Source organism: Podarcis erhardii (assembly GCF_964252035.2).
Source record: "Podarcis erhardii genome assembly, chromosome: 10".
Lineage (NCBI taxonomy): Eukaryota > Metazoa > Chordata > Lepidosauria > Squamata > Lacertidae > Podarcis > Podarcis erhardii.
Window position 1 is genome coordinate 70,526,523 of NC_138500.1, and position 21,726 is coordinate 70,548,248.

The 21,726-nt window shown below is 40.8% G+C and overlaps 1 protein-coding gene across 3 annotated transcripts in view; it reads left to right on the top strand.

Moving 5' to 3' along the window:
• Positions 1 to 21,726, top strand: part of RELN (reelin) — a 308,114-nt gene that overhangs the window by 128,778 nt on the left and 157,610 nt on the right. For all 3 annotated transcript variants that reach the window (XM_081879038.1, XM_081879039.1, XM_081879040.1), the window contains 3 exons: positions 4,102 to 4,198; positions 5,393 to 5,444; positions 19,020 to 19,116. In XM_081879038.1, coding sequence (XP_081735164.1) covers positions 4,102 to 4,198; positions 5,393 to 5,444; positions 19,020 to 19,116 — 246 coding nt within the window. The remainder of the gene's footprint in view (positions 1 to 4,101; positions 4,199 to 5,392; positions 5,445 to 19,019; positions 19,117 to 21,726) is intronic.

Consider the following 21,726-nt stretch of genomic DNA (forward strand, 5'->3'; position numbering starts at 1 on the left):
ACACTCAAGGATTACTCAAATGTATGTGCTTTGAAGTCTGTGTTAAGGATAGACAATATGTGAAGGAGTTTAACAATAAAGAGAAGAGTGTTTTGAAAACTGAAGTATGGTACCAATATTTTTATTGTAAACACCAAATTAAACATGTATTAACAATTTCTGATAAATATGTTATATTAACAGTGTGTCACTTATGTGAATGGCGTATTAGTTCATGCTTATCAAAATAATAAATAAAAGGTTTTGTTAACCCTGCCCCCAAATGGTGACTAGACATTCTGTTTAGGTGCCCACAACCCAGGTCCCAGTAGCCATTTGGCTCCTAGCTTTTCTATCCCAATTTCTAACACTGATTTCCCTATTGCCTGCATGAAGAGTTCCCTTTTCCCCCACAGGAGTCATTATACTTAAAGGGACCCAAAACAATATGCTACATTAATAGTTTACCATTTTCAAGGAAAAACACCTGAAAAAACACAACCCAGTCATCAAATATTCTGCCCATTAGGATTCCTCGTGCTATAGGGATTGGGAAATAGATAGCCCTAACCATTCTGCTGACCTAACAACCAGCAATTATTGTCAAAAAGTTATCTTGGAGGATAAGGACCCCTAGCAACTAATTCATAGAATACGGAGCTAACTTCTTGTGATTTAACAAGCTTTTAAATCCCCCCACCCTGCCCTACATGGGGCATTTTTAAAATAACATTTGGGTTAAGGAAAGCACATTTCCTTAACGGGCAGTCATTTTAATAACAGCACATCTACAATCTCATGTTCATGGGCAGCCTTTTGGCAGCCTAGCCTTCTATTTATTCCATCTGTTGCAATGGCATCGTGCCTGTTTATGAATTGAGTAAGTCTTTTGTAGCACTCCAGGTGCCTAGCAACTGTTGTACAAATACTTCAGCATGGGATTGTTGCATTTCTTTAAAAAAAATGTCTAGCATTAGATGTTCTTGCTAGGTACTTTTTAGGAAGTCTAGAATGTCCTCCAATTTGAATTCTCAGTTCAGTAGAAATATATATATAACAAAACGTTGGCAGGACGTTCTTGTAAATAAGAAAGAAAACAAAAGCCAGTCAGTTAGCTACACCCTCAATTGCCACTGTTTTGGATTATTGTCATCAAGTTAATCCTTTCATTGCACCCACTCCCCTGGTGGATCCGCCGGCTAAAAAGCGAACAATTATGTCGTAGAGAAGAGTAGTTCTATCATACAGGTTTTTGTGAAACGATCTGCAATAAACAAAAATATTTCTAAAAACTCTCAAATGAATCTATGTGACAACAACCTTATAACAGCGGTCTGTGCAGAAACCTAAGCACATTGTTGCATGTATTACCGTTGAGCCAAAGGTGTGTTTTCTGTTTATCCTTGGGCAAGATTCATTAGCCAAAAGGAAAGGCTGCCAAGTACCCAACAAGATTTGTAATGCTTTGTTGCTTTGGTACAGATGGAAAAGGCTTGCATGCCCATTACTTATGTAAACAAGAAGTACACATAACTGGGTATATTTGTGCTGGGATCACACTGATCAATTCAAGACTTGACTTTAATTACCAAAACACAAATCAGAATCTACGGAATACAAACATGAGGGGAAAAGCTGGAAGGGAAGACTGAAAGAGAAACTGGGGGATGAGGGCACATAGCCTGCCTTAGGACATCACATGTGTCTAAGGGATGTCCCATAATAAGGCAGATGTTATACATTTAGTTTGTGATGGGCATGTAACAGGTTGTGGGACTCAAGCACAGCTCCGCACAATGTGTACGTGTACACACAGAGATGCTGTACAAGGGGAACTGATTGTTGATATTCCTTTTGGAGTGGGGGGTCAGTCTGTGTCCCTGTCCAGAAACCACAATCCTGTATCTATGCAAGTAGAATGTAGAAGGGAAAAGCAGCCCAAACCAGTTCCTTTGTCAAGATAATGGCTTTGGATGGCTAGTTAAGTGCCACAATTTAGCTTAAGTTGCTCTGTGCCATAGAACATATGGATGGGCCTTTTCCCCAACCCTCCCTTAGCTGCTATATAGGAGAACAGTATGTAGAGCTAGATATGTGAGAGTTGGAAGCTGAAAGGTGGAGGCTGGAGGCTAGAGTACATTTCCGAGCACAATTCAAAGTGTTGGTGCTGACCTTGAAAGCCCTAAACGGCCTCGGTCCAGTATATCTGAAGGAGCGTCTCCTCCCCCATCGTTCTGCCCGGACACTGAGGTCCAGCTCCGAGGGCCTTCTGGCGGTTCCCTCACTGCGAGAGGCCAAGTTACAGGGAACCAGGCAGAGGGCCTTCTCGGTAGTGGCGCCCGCCCTGTGGAACACCCTCCCAGCAGATGTCAAAGCGAGAAACAACTACCTGACATTCAGAAGACATCTGAAGGCAGCCCTGTTCAGGGAAGTTTTTAATATGTGACATTTCAGTGTACTTTTCATCTTTGTTGGAAGCCGCCCAGAGTGGCTGGGGAAACCCAGCCAGATGGGCGGGGTACAAATAATAAATTATTATTATTATTATTATTATTATTATTATTATTATTATTATTATTAGAGGCTGAAGACGCAGGGACAGGTCTTACTTGTGCTTGGCTTTGGGACTCTGAAATAAAATCTGTTTCAAAGTTATCCTTACTGTAATGCCTGGGAATCTAAAGGGGAAGCAGGGGAGTGTTAATGCTGTGTTAGCCTCCTTCTTATGTTCAGGCTGTGTATAAGTGTGTGTGTGTGTGTGTGTGTGTGTGTGTGCGCGCGCGTGCATATAAATCCTAAAGCCATCACAATCTCTGCTTACCATCACTCCAAGGCAGGGGTCTGCAACCTTTAAGACAAAAAGAGCCACTTGGACCCGTTTCCGAAGAAAAAAAAAACTGGGAGCCGCAAAACTCGTCATTATAAAAATAACTTTTTTGTCACTTTTTATTATTTCTTTGTTTGAACCCCTCAGAATTACTCCTCCTCATAGAAATAAACGTTAAATTAACAAGTTACCTTTTTGTGTGTGTGTGTTCTTCACTCCCCTTCAAAACAGTGACCAGCGCACATGCCCCCTTTCAATGCAGTGATCAGTGTACATGCCCCTTACAATGTAGCAGGCGGGCGGGCGGGAAGGTGATGTCGGGACGGTGCGTGACTAACGCACGCACCACCCCCATGCGACGTCACAGCCAGTACAGCGCCCGCCACAGTGGGGAGTGTCGGGGCGCACAATGCGCCTCCTCCCCTCGCTAGTATCCGCCCCGGAGCCACGGCAAAGGTGTAAAAGAGCCACATGTGGCTACGGAGCCACGGGTTGCAGACCCCTGCTGCAAGGAAAGGGAGCCCTTGGTAAAACCGGAACCCCAGGAGTCTCTCACAACTCAGAGATTGGGGTGGTAACAATATGTCTACCTCCCTTCTGCATTGCAGGGAATGCTGCAAATGCATACTGTGTCATTGCTAATCTGCAAGTGCAAAGCAGCTCTTACTGCGTAGGGGTTTCTAAACAGGTCCATGCTATGCAGGTGTTCAACACTGCCCATCACACCTTGGGTGCAAAATAAGTAGCAGAATTAGTCGTTTTGTTTGAATAAAAAATACTATTAGAATCATTTAAATAGTCGAAAGAATAGACTGTTATTGGACTAAAGAAGTGGTGCTGGGTTAATAATGGGACGCTTTAGTCCTCTTGCCATCAGCCCATGGTGATGCCAAGACTCAATTAGCTGTTTTCCTCCTACTTACATATACTGTGCTTAGAAATAAAATCTGTTTCAAAGTTATCCTTACTGTAATGCCACGCAGTAGCACTTGCAATATTATATTTGTTATATTTGAAAACTAAAACATGACTGTAGTTGAGGGGAAAACCCCACTCACTTGTTTTAAATATTTTGAATTAACATGAGGATGTTTTGTTGGTGGGGAAAGTGGTGCAAGATTAAATGGAGCGTCTTATAGGCAAGCCAAATAACAATTCTGCTTTGGATGGTAATTTGTTCATTAACTTGAGCTTGGGGACTCCTAAACAGACCTTTCCTTCCCAAAGTCAGAATTTTCAAGCCTCTAATTTGCTTTTCAGCATTTTCAACTCGACTGTGTTCTGTTTTCCTGCAGGTTTGAATGTAGTAATTGTGAGGTTGGAGACCAATGTGGTGTAATTATGCATGGCAATGCTGTCACTTTCTGTGAGCCATATGGGCCAAGAGAATTGGTAAGTGGCTGTTTGCGAAATTGACTGATTTGTGGAATTTCAAGTTTTCAGTTCAGAAACTGTCAGTTTTCTTTACATGTCAGTGTCAACGTTACAGTTGGGGGAGGGGCGTTCTGGCTCTTTTCCTTAGCCCCCATTGCGTACTTGTGCTTCTCCCCAATGGAATGTACATTGCATTCCAATATACCCTTTCAGATTTATACCTTTATATATTATTGCCTTACATCACAATCCTAACCATTTCCACTCAGAAGTAAGTCTTGTTGAATTCAATAAGTCTTATTCCCAGAAATGCAACCTTAAGATTTCAGTCTTAAGCAGCACTGCTGTATTCGTTGCTTTGTTTCAGCATTCAAGCCAAGACAGACTTGCAAAGTGGAATTAATCATCTAAGGTGCTGGCTGCTGGCATCACAGGATGGCATCACAGGATGAGCCATCTAATGGCAGTATATAATGCTCTAAAGAGGAAGGATATATTAGAGGATAAACGAGCACCAGCATGGCTGCTGCTTTCATCGTGTGGGCATTCAAAAATGGAGATACGAACTGTGAAACTTTCTCATTTGAAGTTGCTAACTCCATTAACTATGCAGAATTTAAAATATTATATATATATTTAAAAGCCTGGATAAAACCCCCAGCCAGTTTATTCTTTCTGGCACAATTGCACGTGACTCTTGATAAATAATGCATGTTCCATGTTAATAGGTGTAATGGATAACTTGAGACCATGAGTCCTGTTAAAAATAACTTTAAAAAATTAATAATAATAAAGGTTGCACATCATTATTTGGATTGCCTAAAATAAAACACTGCTTTAAACTATATTCATGCTCAAAAATAACCACTCACAAAAACAATAATCTGTTATTTGTTTACTATTTAGAATGCTTAATTTGTAGATAAGATGATAAGGGTGCAAAATCAATTTAAAAATCACATGTTCATTTCATAATTACGACAAAAGCAAAGAATTTATAACTTGCATGTGGTAAGATAGCAATAGTTGGAAAAGCAGAAAATAAAATATCCTTCATTTCTGAGCTTGCCGCTGTTGAAAGTAACTGGAACAGAGTCCAAGGCATTAAACTTACAGGGTTCAAAGATTCTCATTTGTATTTCCAAGAAAACTACAATAAACTAATTAGTTTGCTGATTCAATGCAACATTTCTTCTTTCCCCTTCTCCATAGACTACTAATGGCCTTAATACAACCACAGCTTCTGTACTCCAGTTTTCTATTGGTAAGTTGATATATAGCGTCTTCAGTTTAAAAAATATACATTTTAGAAATGAAAAATACATCTCAAGTTTTTAGACTTTTTTTAAAAAAAAAAAAGTATATCATGAAAAATAATCAGTAAATTTCCATGTAGTAATTAGTTCAGTGTGTGCTGGAAAAGGAGATATGTCTGAAACTTTGAGAGCGTGAATATCTGCATGGGAGTTGTAGGCCAGAAACATCTGGGGGCCCAAGGTTGAGAACCAAACAGTCACCGTTTTAAACATACCTTTTATTTTAGCTCATTATTTTGTATTTATCCAGAGGTGTTTAATGAATGCAGAATTACATCATTCATATATATTTAGCCAATACACATTTTAATCCTATCATGTCGCAATACAGCTATGGTCAGACTGAAGTCCTCCTATCATCAAAACTGTGTGGGCAACTAGTTAAACCCTGCTGAGAATTATTGAACATTTGTATGATGTGTTAAACCCTGCTGAGAATTACTGCACATTTGTATGATGTATTAAGCAAAGAAGGCAAGTGGTGACTTGTGGTTTTTGACAGGCATAGAAAAGTATTAATTTTTTGAAGACATGATTCAATTAAATGTGTGCTGGAGGAAAATGTTTTAGTGTATAGATAACTCAATAAGACCAAAGAAGCAATGTTGACTGTTTCCTCTGTGGAATTCTAGAAATGTATTTCTAAATTAAATTATCATTTTAACAAGTAATTCTTCTAGCAGGGTATACCTCAGTAGAGTTGTGATTAAACTGTGGAGATACTTGCTGGAAATGAAAACTATCAATTAGATTGACACTGGGGTGCTTCTCCTCTACTTTGAATTAAATCTAGATGCCAGAAGGTTCCAAAAATGTGTAATACGTTTACATTGACTTATTTATCAGACATTTAAATATTACTTTAATATCACTTGGAATACCACTTGTAATTAGTAAGGCAGCTGTGATAAGGTCAGTTGTGATATTGGCATCTCTCAGTCACAATACGTTGCTTTCTGCTCAACACTGATCTTGTTCATTGTGATACTCATGTGCCTGAGAAAAGAAAGGAAAGTCTGCTTTCCATCTGTCCAGTGTGCACCAGCCATAGAGTGCAAAATATAATAGAAAGTGGGCTTTTATATGAGCTAAGTAATAATGTGAGAAATGCATTCCACCAAAGCATTCAGCACTGGAATCAGTTGTGCCTAATTAAAAAAGTCATAATGGTGATTGCTCCAAGCACATTAAAACTTAGTTAGATTTAGGTCTGCCCTCATCCACCTTTAAACAAATGTTGCCCATGAAAATACTTAGGCTAGAATAAATCACAGACACTCAACAATGCAAACAAATGAATATTTTACTCACAAGAGTTTCAAAAGCAAGTTTCCATCCATTGGCAGTAAAAAGAGAAAAGAAAAATAATGTTCCAAATGACTTAAAAAGAAAGAACTTGGTTTCCTTATAAAAAAGATCATGTAATCTTTGGTTAGCAAAAATGCAGGCTGTAAAACATGTGTGCCAATAACTGCATATTACAACAAGACAGAGAGATTGACTCAAAGTCACCCATTGAGCTCATGGCTAAGTAGGGATTTGTTAGTCCTAGTCAAAAACTAAACACCAACACCAACATTGCAATATATTATTGCAGGTAGGAATGGATGGAAGTACTGTATCAATTTTCTTTCTTTTACTTATTCGGGTTTCCAATAAGTTCAGTTTTTGGGTTTTTTTAAATCTTCATGAAAATTGATCAGCATTTTAGTGCATATTTCTTCTGATACACACATTGGCCTAAAAGAAGGCAATTTGTATGTTCCTTTCATTCTTATGCACACTTCCCCCTAATATGCCAATTTTTTTTTGGTTGAAGAATTGCATCACAACATTCAGAGAAATATGAATTTTGAAGGATAGTTACATTTAAGTTTGTGTTGTTGTTTCGGAAAATAAACGTTAGGTAGGTTCGTGTTAAAATGTGAAGCAAACAGAATTTCTCCCCCACCCATACAAGTACCAGACTCTCATATGCAGGGTAGCTGAGGGTAAAGAAAATAAATACTCACTTTGCCCAGGGTGGGAGTGAGAAATGATCACTGTAATATCAGGGAGGATCAAAGAAAGGGACACGGTTCAAAGAGATGAAGATGTGAAAAGAGGGGAAGGAAGTTAGAAGCTTTTAATATGTTCAAGGTGTGTGGTTTTTTAAAAAAAATATGTGTGGGAGCATTAAAATAGTCAAACTGCCAGGAGCAGTGTAAAGTCATATAGTCCAGTAACAGGTACTTCAAGCGACTGCTGGTTGTGCAGTTGAGCTCTAACACTTTCTATCTGCTTGTTGCAAAGCTGTAATATATCTTACATTGTGCCAGCAACAGACTGCACATTGAACACCCTATGCAACAACTTAATACACATCTTTCATCCAGATCCTTTCCATTGCCAAAACACCAGGCATGAATCAAGTAATTTGAGTTAGAGGAAAGGATAATGACTAAGGATTTAAGCAAAAATGGCCCAGATTTCATGCTAAATCCCAAAGCTCCTTAGATCATGCATATGAAAGGATAATTTCCCTGAGAAAATTTCATTAAATGCATTTTCAAGTAGTACCACATGTTCAATAGATCCTGGGCTCTGCTAAATACAAGCATCCAAAATATTGAGCTGCTAATAGTTTGTTGCTATTTTATTTAGCTGGTGAACAATTATTCCTGTCAGTTGAGTTTAGGGTGAACTTACTGATGCAAGAAACTATTATTATCCCTAAAGAGTACAGCAGATAACATCTACAACATATAACAGCCTTTGCAGATTCACACTAAGATGCTGGATGTGCATGTTTCATCTGAATTAGTGCTGGTTTTTCTTAACTCAGAACTGAAATGGTTCTTTCTTGCTGACTGCCCTAGTGCCAAATCATTTCTAGCCATTTCACATTTCCCTCCTCATATGCTGCTACATTTCAGCAAGACTAAATGCTCTGAGTTACTATAATGTGCAATGGGAGTACTCCTAATTAAGATATTTAAAGGCAGTACCTTAGGGATCTTTTCAGCAAAAAAATTTAATTGCACAGTTTAGGGCTGAGTAGGAACACACGAGAGTTTTAAAGCTCAGCTGCCATGAAATATTAGCATGGTTCATTAGCCAAAATAGTCTCTGCATCTCACTCACAAAGCCAATGTTCCCCCCATAGCTATGTCCCTGAACTTCCCCCAAATATGATCATTCATAGCCCATCTGTAGAAGGTGACTCACAATAATAATGGATTTAATCACTGAAGTGAGTATATATGTAGATAGTAGGTAAGAGGGAAATCTTCTAGGGGAAGAACTACTTACATGTAGAACTATTTTAATTTTGGAGTGTTAGCAAGGTGTGCAGAGTGTGTTTTCTGTATAAGCGGTGTTTTGTAGGGCTGTACATGAGCTTGGGAACCAAAAAGTGTTTCATTTTGTATGATGAGTCAAAGAATTGGAATGTTCAGCTGCAGAATTGCAATCCTACAATCTTTTCCTATTGCCTTCAGAATTTGTACATCCTTACAGATATTGTAGCACTCACATCCATAGAAACATAGAATTGTAGAGTTGAAAGGTGTCCCCGAGAGTCATCTTCTCCAACCTCTTCTTCCAGACCTCCAATTAAGCAGAGCCCACCAGCTGCCAAGGGAGTCCATTCCACTGTCTAATAGCTCTTACTGTCAGAAAGTTTTTTCTGATGTTTAGTTGGAATCTCCTTTCTTGTATAGTGAATCCATTGGTTCAGGCCCTAACTTCCAGAGCAGGAGAAAAGAAGCTTGCTCCATCTTCCAGGTGATAGCCCTTTGAAAAGGGCTGTCGTATGTCCTCTCAGTCTCCTCTTTTCCGCAGCTCCCTCAACCATTCCTCATAAGGCTTGGTTTCCACACCCCTGGTCATCTAGGGAGCCCTTCTGTGTACATGTTCCAACTTGTCCATGCCATTTTTAAACTGTGACACCCAGACTCCAGGTGTGGTCTGACCAAGGCAGAATAGCGTGGTACTATTACTTCCCTTTATCAGGACAATAGACCTCTGTTGACACGGCCTAAAATAGCATTAGCTTTTTTTGCTGCAGCATCATACAATTGACTCGTGTTAAGCTTGGGATCTACTAAGACCCCTAGATCTTTTTTACATGTAATCCAGGTGTCCCTTGTCTTAATTTGGTACAGCTGGTTCTTCCTACCCAAATGTAGAACCTTACATTTGTCTGTATTGAAATTCATTCTGTTAGCTTGGGCCCAGTTCTCCAATCAGTTAAGATCACACTGAATCCCGATTCTGTCTTCTGTAGCATTAGCTACCACTCCCAGTTTGGTGTCACCTGCAAATTTGATGAGCATCTCCTCAATTTCTTCAACCAAGTCATTTATAAATGAGTTCAATGGTGCTCAATTCCAAGGGCGTATGATTGCAGCCTTGGACAGTAAATTGAAAGACACATAAAACATATTTTCTAAGCATGTTTGATATATGAATGCTAAATCAGAAATGGCTTATATCTTACTGACTCATATGGCCATATCCAAAGCAGAACAGATGCTAGGGTCCTGAGAATCGCTGGTGGGACTCCACAAAGGCGGTCTACAGAAGCTTGATAAAAGCTTCAGACAACCCCACCACATGCTCCAGTGCTGGGGTTCTTAACCTGCATTCCATGAACTTTTATGGGGTCTATGATTAGCTTCAAGGGGTCCATGAACTGGATGCAAACAAAAAACAAAAAAAGATTTACCCAATACAATAACATAAATTCTTTTGCAAAATTTTGTGTTTATGTGCATTTTTGTGGGTTCATGGCTTTTAGGGATGCAGGTGGAGCTGTGGGTTAAACCACAGAGCCTAGGACTTGCTGATCAGAAGGTCAGCAGTTCGAATCCCCACAACAGGGTGAGCTCCTGTTGCTCGGTCCCTGCTCCTGCCAACCTAGCAGCTCGAAAGCACATCAAAGTGCAAGTAGATAAATAGGTACCGCTCCGGCGGGAAGGTAAACAGCGTTTCCATGTGCTGCTCTGGTTCGCCAGAAGCAGCTTAGTCATGCTGGCCACATGACCCGGAAGCTGTACGCCGGCTCCCTCGGCCAATAAAGTGAGATGAGCGCCACAACCCCAGAGTCGGCCACGACTGGACCTAATGGTCAGGGGTCCCTTTACCTTTACCTAGTCTACTTATCAGAGTTGCTGTGAAGATAAAAATGGGTAGGAGAACCATGTATGCCATGCCATGTAACAAATTACATACACACACATACCCCACAACAACAATTAAGATCATGAATCACCAGCTAACTATTACAGAAAATATTTTTTGTAGCTTTAACTAGAGTATCTGTCAATTTTACACTCCTCTGTGCATTTCTATTCTCTTTATCTTATTAAAAAGTAAGCAGGACTCATTAATTTGTGAATCTGCCCATAATGTGTCAGGGTGTAATGGCTCTAAAGATCCCACACTTGTGGTTAATTCCTTTAATGCTAAACTATGGCTTAGCATTACATCCAAACCAGAACAATGAAAACATTAGCAAAAAGCTTATTCAACTAAATGTAACTACATTTCTCTATCTGTCGATATGAGTTATTTGATCTTGGATCTCATTTTCAATGGAAAGTATAAGTTTTGTTATGAGGTCTGTTGGCTGGTTCAATACATTGATTGGTTTGAACAAGAACAATGAATAATTGGTTTAACTGAGTCTTCTACTCTTTGTAAGCCATTGAGGCTGATGGGAAGGTGGCTGTCGTCATTGTAGAGGCTGCAGGTTCTCAACAGGCTTAATGCATTTACTGAAATAAAACGTAGAGGGGGATTATGGAACCTCTTCAAGGGAACCTCTTCAAGGGCTGTACACCTCTATAGATTTGCATTGTTTCAGCTTAATTATAGCAATTGTTTATACCAGGTATGAAACTTCTAGAATTTTATTTTAAAGCAGCTAAGCACTTGTTCTTTTAATTATTTTCTCACCAGACTAAATTCAGCCACTTCATTCCCTCATGATATAAAGCCCAGGGTACGGCCTGCGGGTGAATGTTGATATTCATTTTAGAGTTGGCTCATCTCGTAATCTTCTTAAATGAGGGCTCGAAAGGGAGATGTGTTTCCTTCCTGAACAAATATTTCTTCCCTATGACTAAGCTTTTTCCACAGACTCCCACACAAAGACATTCATTCATGCCAAATTCCATAACAGAAAATGGTCCTCCAAGTGCTGTGGCTAATCTACAGCTACTTGTGTGGTAGAGCAACAACGTGGGGTACAGAATCAAGAATGAAAATCAGCCCAGCATCTGGAGACCAAGGGATAAATTTAGTCTTTTGTCAACATCACTTTGACATTTTGCCGAGCACTTGAACAGCTACAAGATTTGCCTGGCATGCCACTTACTGACAGTGGCTCATTGTCTAGGTCTCGGCAGAATGAGATTATGGTGGCATACCGACTGCTATGGAAGAAGAGGTAGACAGTTGATAAGGCTGTAAAGCATGCAAAAATCCTTGGGTCAAAGTCGCAGGTGAATAAAAGGATGAGGAGTGCAACAAGAAATGGAAGGTACAAGACAAAATGAGTAGGTATGTGAGCTGGTGTAGCCCAGTGACCTCCCACAATGGCAAATAACTCAGACTTGGGAACTGACGCATGCTTTGAGAATGAAAGGCATCAGAGGTCTCAAACCTGGACTTCTGGCAGCCAGGCTCCTAAGTAGGCCTGGCAGCACCACCGGGGGTGAGCTCCCTTTGCTCTGTCCCAGCTCTTGCCAACCTAGCAGTTCGAAAGCATGCCAGTGCAAGCAGAAGCGGTTTAGTCATGCTGGCCACATGACCACAAGCTGTCTGGACAAACGCTGGCTCCCTCAATCTGAAAGTGAGATGAGCACTGCAACCCCATAGTCACCTTTTACTGGACTTAACCGTCCAGCGGCCCTTTACCTCCCACCCCCCTTGCTAACTGGCTTAAAGGAGCTGTAGTTCCTTCATCTGACTAGCTCTCCCGGTGGCAACTAAGTAGTGAGCAGCAGGATATGTGTAGTTTGTTTGCTACTGCAAGATCATAGTGTATATGTATACTTTTGCTCTAGCGTGTCTATGCCACTTTGAACATTTAGGAAAAAAGAGTAAAGCAGTGAAGCCTTAAGAAATCTGCATTCCAGTTTAGGATACCAAGTTTCCTAAACTTGTTAGAAGCAGCTGCCATGATTGAATTAGTTGTTGTTGTTGTTGTTATAATAAATGCTGCATTATAAACAGATTTTAAAACTTGCCTTGCAATATCACATTGCAACAGCATTTCTTCTGTACTTAATTTTTCTTGTAGCTATTTGATCAGGTCCCCCAAGCTAGGACTAAGGACTTAAAAATTGGCTCCCCCAAATCCCCTTATGGGGATCTCCTCACAAGCTATGGATCTTTCCCAAGGCTCTACCCTACAAAAACGTTCTGACAATCCGGGACATAATTATCATGCGACACTCAAATCTTCACTATGGGAAAGGTGAAAACCTTACAGCTGTAGGCCAACTGAGTGAAGATTTCAGGCCAGGGAGCTCATACCGTCAGTTCTGGAAGATGACATGAAAATATTTGTGTAATATTGTGTAATATAATGATAGATAGATAGATAGATAGATAGATAGATAGATAGATAGATAGATGAGAGAGAGAGAGTATGAGAAAAAAAGCTCCTAGCTCCATTAATCAGTGAACAACCTCATTCCACAGCAAGTACAATTTTAACAGGGGGGAGGTCAGCAGTGCAATGTGGAAGACAATTTGGTCTGGGTCAGTTTAAATAGCCTGGACTCACACCACCCACTATGCCTGAGGCAGAAGATGGGGCCATGCCCTGAATGGTAGTGAGCTAGAATCTGTAGCAATTATAGGTCAGCCTACAGACTGTTTTCATTCTAAATAGTCACTCTTCTCGTGGAAAAGGCTCATCAAACATTTATAATTTGGTTCAGATTTTTCACATTGGTATTTAGCAGGAAGAGCCTGCTTTTTAATTTAACCATTTATCCATTTTACAAAACAGTTAACATTCAGCCCTTTGTGACATGGGAGGAGAAGGTGAAATCAAAGGCGTGACAGTTTTTGTTGTTGAAAACCTGACCTAGTATTTCTACAGATGGCATTAAAACTTGGGCATTTTGACTAATCTGATTTTTATTCCCTTTGTTGTTTTTTTACAAATGTATAAGATATGCAAAGTGCTTGGATGATAATAATTGTTTATCATTGAATTCATATACTGTCTCAGTTGAAAACAAAATCCCAAACACAACCCTAGAGTTTTGAGGATTGGTACCTATTTGGAAACAATACATGGAATTTATTGTTAATGTGCTAGGAGAGCATGAAACAAACATGCTTTAAGGTCTCTATAAAATGACTAAAATGCCCCATAAAGACTTAGTGCTGCAGCACATAATTTAATAGCATGATGTGACTTGTCCAAGGACTAAAAGTCCCATCAGTTTGAGCTATAGCGCTGAGATGGTTGCTTCAACCTAGCTAACAGCTGCTCTGCACATTTCCTGTTTCATTCCTTAAGTATCCAAGTAAATGAGAGTAAATAAGAATACGAAATTACAGCTTTAATTCCCTGAAAGCTCATTCATTCACACCAACTACCTGGCATTAGTAACAGAAGCCATTATCGTAATTAAAACTAGTTACTGAACTAACCAAATAAGCAGAAGCAGCCAACTAACATACATGCATTGATGACATTAGATAGAGTGGGGTTGTACCATATTCTATTTTCATCTCACTATTCAAACAATATGCAATAGAATGTCTGTAATTTTGCACAGGCATGCTCTTATTTGTCTGATTTCTGTCTGAAGACTTGTTTCTCTTGAAGAGAAGTACAAAGCCAGCTCTCTTCCTTGTTCAGACCATTGAATCACTTGCAGTGGTTCCTGGGTGATTCTCCAGAGGTTCAGACCACCACAGCCCATGGTAACAAACATAAAATTGCTCTTTTCACAGATGACATCCTGCTTAGCTGAGTAAAACACCATTTGATACTGTGAACTGCTGGTAGTATATCTGCCTTTCATAAACATGGCATTGTCAATGGCTAGTCCCTCAGGCACCTACCAATAGAGTCTAATTAAGTGCCTCTGCTTGTTGTCCCAAAGGCATTCAAACACCTGGAAGTATAAAACTCATGTAGTTCAGCTAAGAATCTACTACATATGCAGCCTCTTTCGAGGAGCTCCCTAAGTGGCCATCATTTAATTTTGTACTTGCCTGAATAATCAGTGTAATAGAAATTGATGTATTTCCTGGTTGTTAAGTGGTGTTATTTAACAGTGCATTTAAGTTGTGTTACTTGAACAGAGTAAGAAACAACTAGATTGGCTGAATGGCAATTTTTCATCAGTGAAGCAAAACCCAAGGCAAACTTAGTAAGTTTCCAGAATAGAATAGCTGTCACCATGAAACTTTAGGCACATCTCTGGGGCCTTTTGCTCTTGTCAGGCCAAGATCTGACCTGGATAGGGAGCAAAGATTCAGTTTATCAAATCAGAGGAATAAGTGAGTGTGACAGCACAGATCTTAGCCTGAACTGCGAGAGGGAGGGGAAGAAAGCAAACCAGCTCACCCACCTCTCCTTCTTTGGTTTCCACCATTGCCACCAAGTAGATATTTTTATTCACTGGTTGCCTCCACTAAACAGCCGTTTAACCTTTGGAATTTATATACTGAACCAGCCAACTCTCTGTAACAGTAGTGTGGTAAGACAATTAGGCATGGGGTGAATAACAAGGACTCCATGTTAAACCAAAACAAATTTTGCCTTAACTAAAAGTATTTGTATGGCAGCAGTTTAAACACATTCCCTATGATGGTTAACATTCACATGAAACCACTGAGTGGGGTCATCTGGAGTTTTGGAGTATGTTGTCAGCAGCACGCTGATGACTCTCAGCTCTATTTCTCCTTTACTTCTGCAGGTGAGGCAGTGGAAGTGCTAAACCATCGTCTTGCCTCAGTAATGAACTGGATAAGAGCCAACAAACTGAAGCTCAATCCAGATAAGACTGAGGGAACTGTTAGTGGGGGGCTCCCTAGACCAAATAGATGGAAAGTTGTCTGTTCTCCCTCTGAAGGAGCGGTTACATAGCTTGATAGTTGTCAGGGAACTGACATCAGAGCCAGAGGTGGAGGCAAGGCTCTCAAGCGATGCTGGAGAGGGGCCCAGCAGAGAGAGAGGGAGCTCATCGGCTGGGGAAGGAAATCAGCGTAACACCAGGGATATAGGAGGGCAGATTGGAGAATCGGCGAGGGGGCTCCAAGACTCTTCGCTGGAGACCAGCGGGGAGAGCACGGGTCCTCCGCTACCCACACCCACCCTGCGCAGAAGACTTCCGCGCAGGGAAAGTAGGTGTAGACTTGGCGTCAAAGAACTTCTTTGCTGGAAGAAGTTCAAGAAACGCCCACTGACGGATTCTGCTAGCAACTGAACAGCCACGAAGTGAAGGGCTGTCCAGCCAGAACAGGTTTAACCAGGCTACCTAGCCAGGAGTGGAGGTAACTTATGCACGAGCAACCCCTTATAACCATTACAATAGTATTCCTGGATCCATTGCTCTTACTTGATGCTCAAGTGGCCTCGGTGGTGTGGAATGCCTTCTGTCAGCTTCGGCTGATGACATAATTGGAGGATTGTATAGGTATTCATGGGAACACACAAACTGCCATTGTCATTCCCCCCCTGGAGCTGCCCTGGAACAGTATTCAAGAGCAGCAGAATGTAACTACTTCTACTTAGGGAGCCAACTTCATGCATTTATTCTGAACATTTTCTTAGGACAGGTACCTTTCTACTATTTAACATAAACCAGTTTAAATAGGAACACCGCTGAAATAAGATAAATCCTAATGGTTTAGAGTAGTACCCTCTGGCACCCATCAGCTCCAGCCAACATGGCCATTGGTCAGGAATGATGGGAGTATCTGAGGGGCACCACAATGGATAACTCCGTGTTAGAGTATGGAATTCCTGTGCACTAGAAACGTAGAAAATGGCACAGATGACAGCCAGTAAAAATGATTGTTCCAACAGGTGGGTAAAAAATGGCATATAAATGTTTTTCTTACTTCATTTGCTTTTTAATACTGTAAAGAGGAAAACAGTTGTGTCATTAAAAATAAACTAGTGGCAGTTGCTAGTCAGTTTATTTTCAAAAGCTTAATTGGAAGTGCAATGTATCCTTGTTTGTGCAACATTAATTAATCACAGCCCTTTTGCCTCTGTAGTCATACAAAGATGTTGGAGCATATTGTACATGTTTGTAAGAGTTTGAAAGTTTATTTTTAACATCATTAGCAATTTAAAAAAAAATGGTGAAGTAGAGGAGAGAAATAAGAAGGCGTTATCACAGATTCTGGTTTCTTTCCTGAAGTATATTTTTAGATCTACAAATAATTAAACTAATTAAGTGGGACACGTTTAACTTCTTTACTTGCGCCACCATTTTCACAAGCACCCTAGCTGAACTTTTCCAAGCTGCCCCATGATTTCCAAAACAGGCACCTTTTCGAACTGTACATATGAGGTAACTGACATGTCACAAACAACAGAACATCCCTTGCACCACCATTTACATTGCAGCTGTGACAATATGAGGAACTGCTGAAGCTAACAATTCAATGTATAGTGAAGAGCACAGTGTGAGGAATGTTTTCCATTAAAAAAGACCATTCCACCTTCGCCTTCAGCACCTATGGAAGTTCAGTGCATATAACGCTTTCACTTTTAAGGACTTCTTGAAAAGAAAACTAAGAAGATGTAGTCCTTCTGATTAATTTATTTCCCCGTGCCTTTGACTTCTCAGTTGTAATTTGAAATTAAAATCTGAACTCAGTACCTAACCCAGTGGCAATACCTTAATCACTCTACAAACATGATCTTGCTGCAGAGGTCGGGAGGAGATCTTGTTTGCTCACTCTTCCTAATCATGGCCTCTTCCTCTAGACCTGCATAACCTGCAGCCAACCTAGACAGTTGCATCCCACCAGATGGGAGCAAGTCACAATTCATGGCTCTTCCTAGTAGGCTGTCCTTGCCTTGCTGAGTCAGAGTCACAAATTGTGCAGGCCCACCTCACTAAGCATTCCCGCAAAAGAAAAATGATGGGAATGCATCTTTGGAGCTAGGTTAACTGCTAATGGAAACTTAATTTTTTAATGGAGGGAAATATTCATGCCTGGTGGTGCATTGCTAAGCATGTGTGATCCCAGATCTTATGGGACCCTCACCATGCTACTGCCAAAAGCCCCCACAGCACACAGGACCATGGCCATGACAGAAAAGTATTTTTCCTTCTATTGCCATCACAGTAGCGATGCCACCACCTTTTACCGCCATCTCTGCCAGCCCTTTGGATGGCATTTTAGCAGTGGGCAGGTGAAAGTGCCACTTTTGAGTGGGAGCCAAGCTTCACGGAAGAGTCATCAGCAAGAGTCACCGTGGTTGTTATTTATCAAAATGCAGTGCCCCAGCCTAAGACTCTTTTAATATTACTACCCACCCTATAGATCTATTTCTTCAGTACACTTTGCTACGAACCTCAACCCGCATACTCAGCTGCTAAGTTTATCCTCACATGGAGGGCAGGGAAGGAAGATGTTATGCTATTGCTAAAGGCCAGTCTTCCTGCCATAGAACAGGGTGAAGCAACTTGTTTCAGATAGCACCACAAACATGAGCGGAAGGGGAAATAAGTGAAGGGAGAAAATGGCGTCCAAACGGTACAGCAATACTTTTCAAAACCCTAATCAGCGAAGGCACCATTTGGATTTGACTTTAGGCAGAAAAATGCCTTGGGCTGGTACTGAATAGCAAAGCCATGAGGAATATATGCCCAGAGTATAATTCTAGAATGTGTTTAAGGATGACTTTTGTCCCCAGTGCATTGGTAGGAACAGAGGTCTGATGGTTTGCTGGGAAGACAAGGCAAGACATGGCAATCTGTTTCAGCAGTGCACGCTGCGTAAAGGATCTGCATCTCACTGCTGCTGTTTAAGATCTGCTTTTACTTAAATTTTGAGCAAAATGTTCAGATTGTGCATCATTTTTATAGCTCGTAAGACAACCTTAAATTTCAAAGATAGAATCCATATCCAACACAGAGTTAATTCATTGCACCTAAGCTTGGTTTCCTCTTGAAAAATCTCTGAGTGTTTACCTTGGGAAGTGTGGCACATGGCATTTTGCTTTTGCTTTAACATTACTTGTGTGTTCATTTTGAGTAGGGGGTGTTTAGTAATTTATTATGGCTCCCCTTGGGAAATCTACTGCAGATTATGCTGCACTGCTGTGATTTATCAATTCCACATTATTTCTGACTCAGAGAGCAGACATTATTATGCGTTTTCCTTCAGCAACAGATCACAGCAAATTTAATCATCAATCAAAGAATTTTAAAATACAGAAAATTGATAATGGCGGCGAGTACTCAGTCAGAAGTGAATGTATCAGAGGGATAATTGATTGCTTGACTGTGTTATAACACTTTTAATTTTATTGCTCTTCACAGGGTCAGGTTCATGTCGCTTTAGTTACTCAGATCCAAATATTATTGTGTCGTACTCCAAGAACAATTCTGCAGATTGGATTCAGCTGGAGAAAATTAGGTTTGTTACAAATATTTAGCATTCTTCACTTTCTTGCATTGCTTTAAAATGTGTGATATACTAAAAAAAAAAAAGTCTAAAATAAATAGGAAGTTGGTATTTTTTCAGTTTTTTTGGTTTTGCATATTTTTAAACGTTGTTTGTCCAGTAATGCTTTAGGGAAAGGCCTGCATAGCTCTGGGGTTTAAGTTAAAGTACAGGGAACCAGAGTAATGGTTCTCACTGAAAGGATTTGGGGATGGAGGCAAATTCAATCAATATTTCTATTCTTCTATGAAACAAGCTAATTGTACAGTTTACTGGTAGTATGTAATGCTTTTTCTTGTGATGGTTAACACCAGTACAGAGTACTGACTTCGTGGGGGGGGGCACTAGCAACATTTTTATCAAGAGATGCATACGGGCTCCTCATTTTTTACCAAAAGAAAGCACTATTAATGTGACCCATGAACTAGACTTTGAGCAAGGGAAGGGGAACGTCAGAAGGATAGAACCTTCACATGCTCGGAGCTGACCCCATGGGCATAAACAGGCAATTATTCTGTGAAACATTCTGATTGCAGTATAGATTCATTGTACAGTTTAGTAGTGTGGCGCCATGAACTAAACTTCAGCCAATGGAAAGGGAGCCCCCGTACCTTGCATATATGTTGTCCACACTTGGGCGTCCTAGATTTCTGCACAGAGCTGCTGGTTTTGCAGTAATTGTCCTGCCTTCTTACTTGTTATTGGAGTGATAGGCATTTCTGGAACTTTATCTGAGGACTAGGCTAGCGATCCAGGCAGACTGTTGTGATTTGCGCAGACAGGCGGAGTCCCCAGATCCCGAGTGGTCCCCCCCGTCATGTGGAATAACGACTCTAGACAACGTGCTATGGGATTAAATTGGCCACAACTTTATTAAATTTCAAATGTGGGTAGACCTTGGCTCAGGCATTGGGCGTTCTCCCTCCCTAGTCCCCAGCCGGGGACCTAGGGAGCATCAGGGTTATCCAGTGGGGGGGGGATGGGCCGGCTCTGGAGAACATATGTTCAAGCAGAGATAGCCGCCCCTGTTACGCCGCCGCAGGGGAGAGCAATGACGACCTTTCGGCGTACGGCCAAAGCCTCCCTTCAAAAACCCCTTTAACGGGGAACCCTGGTATCGCCGCCGCAAAGAGGAAGATGGACTAAAGGATTCCGCCCAAGGCCTGATACCGCCAAAGTTGTGACGTTTTGCTACGGGAAAGGCGAAACCTGCCAATGCAGGGAAATTCCTTTCCGGCCCTTTAACAGCGACCTTATCGTAGCAGCGCCCGCATACCTGTGGAGACAGGTTAACCTGCAAAACCTATGAAGAAAAGTTAACCTGCAAAAGAAGACATTAACTGAGGGTGGGTAGGGTGGGAGAAGCTCTGGAGCCAAGTGAGGATTACCAATTAAGATCCAACCTCTATTGTGTGGGCAGGTAATCCCTCCCCTTACCTGGCCTGGTTTCCCTGGCAACGCTTACCCCAGGTGGGATTGGACAACTCACTGGGGTAGGCGGGGACCTCCAAGTATCCCACCTGAGGGAAGGCAAAGCCTATGCTGATGGGGCCACTCCAGATCCAGGGCTGCACGCGTCCACGCAAAAGGCGCCCCCCGTTTTAAGTGGGGAGCGGTCATTGTGATAAAGCTCATAGGCTTGGCTATGAACACACCCTTATTCAAGGCAGTGCACCTTACACAAATAATATTTCCTTACTGTATAAGACTATCATGAGATTTTATTCTCTCTGGTGATTTCTTCCATCAAATTCCCATAGAAAATTATTTTTTTATATATTGAAGATTAATTATGTTGCAAACTTCACCCATTCTTTCTCCCCAATTTGAAGCTGTGCAGTTGGAGATCCAAAATAATTGAATGGCAAAAATGGAAATTAAAACCTCTGCTGCCATGTTTACCAAGCTCTCTATTCTATCAAAGGACAGGGAAGATGTATGGGTTTGGCGTTGTCTTTTCACGGCTGTTTTATTACATTCTGAAAGTACTGGCGGTTTACATTTTAGCACCGCTTTTAATCTCAGCAAGGGCAGTAATTTTCAGCATGGCAGCTAGCTGCTTCAAATAGGACAGAAGACATAAAGCAATATATAGTTTCTTTCAATGGCCTGTCTTGTGATAAAGTTGCATCAACACTTCTTAAAATTACGTGTTTTTGAAAGAAAATAGCTTTGGCTACAGTAGCACGAAGAGTTATAAAATGTTTGCTTTGCCTGTAACACATGCTATTATTTAATCTAAAAATCCTGTGAAGCAAATATTGTATTATGGTAAATATTTTATGCGTTTCAAGAGTGTAACAGGAAAAATAGATATATATATATTTCTTTTTACTCTTCTTCAGGCACAAAATCTTTGAATGCATCCATTAGCACAATCCATTAGTAGATGTCTCATTGAAATGAATGACACTTGCTGTCCCACCAATGAGACAGTTATTCTCTTGTAGAACTCTAATTCATTTCAATGGAAGATGCACAAGAAGTTGGATAGTGCTTATGGGCACAGTACAGTTCAAAAGAAATAGTTGTGCTTTTGCACATTTTCAGTGCATTTCCATGGGACTTGTGCACGCTTGACCA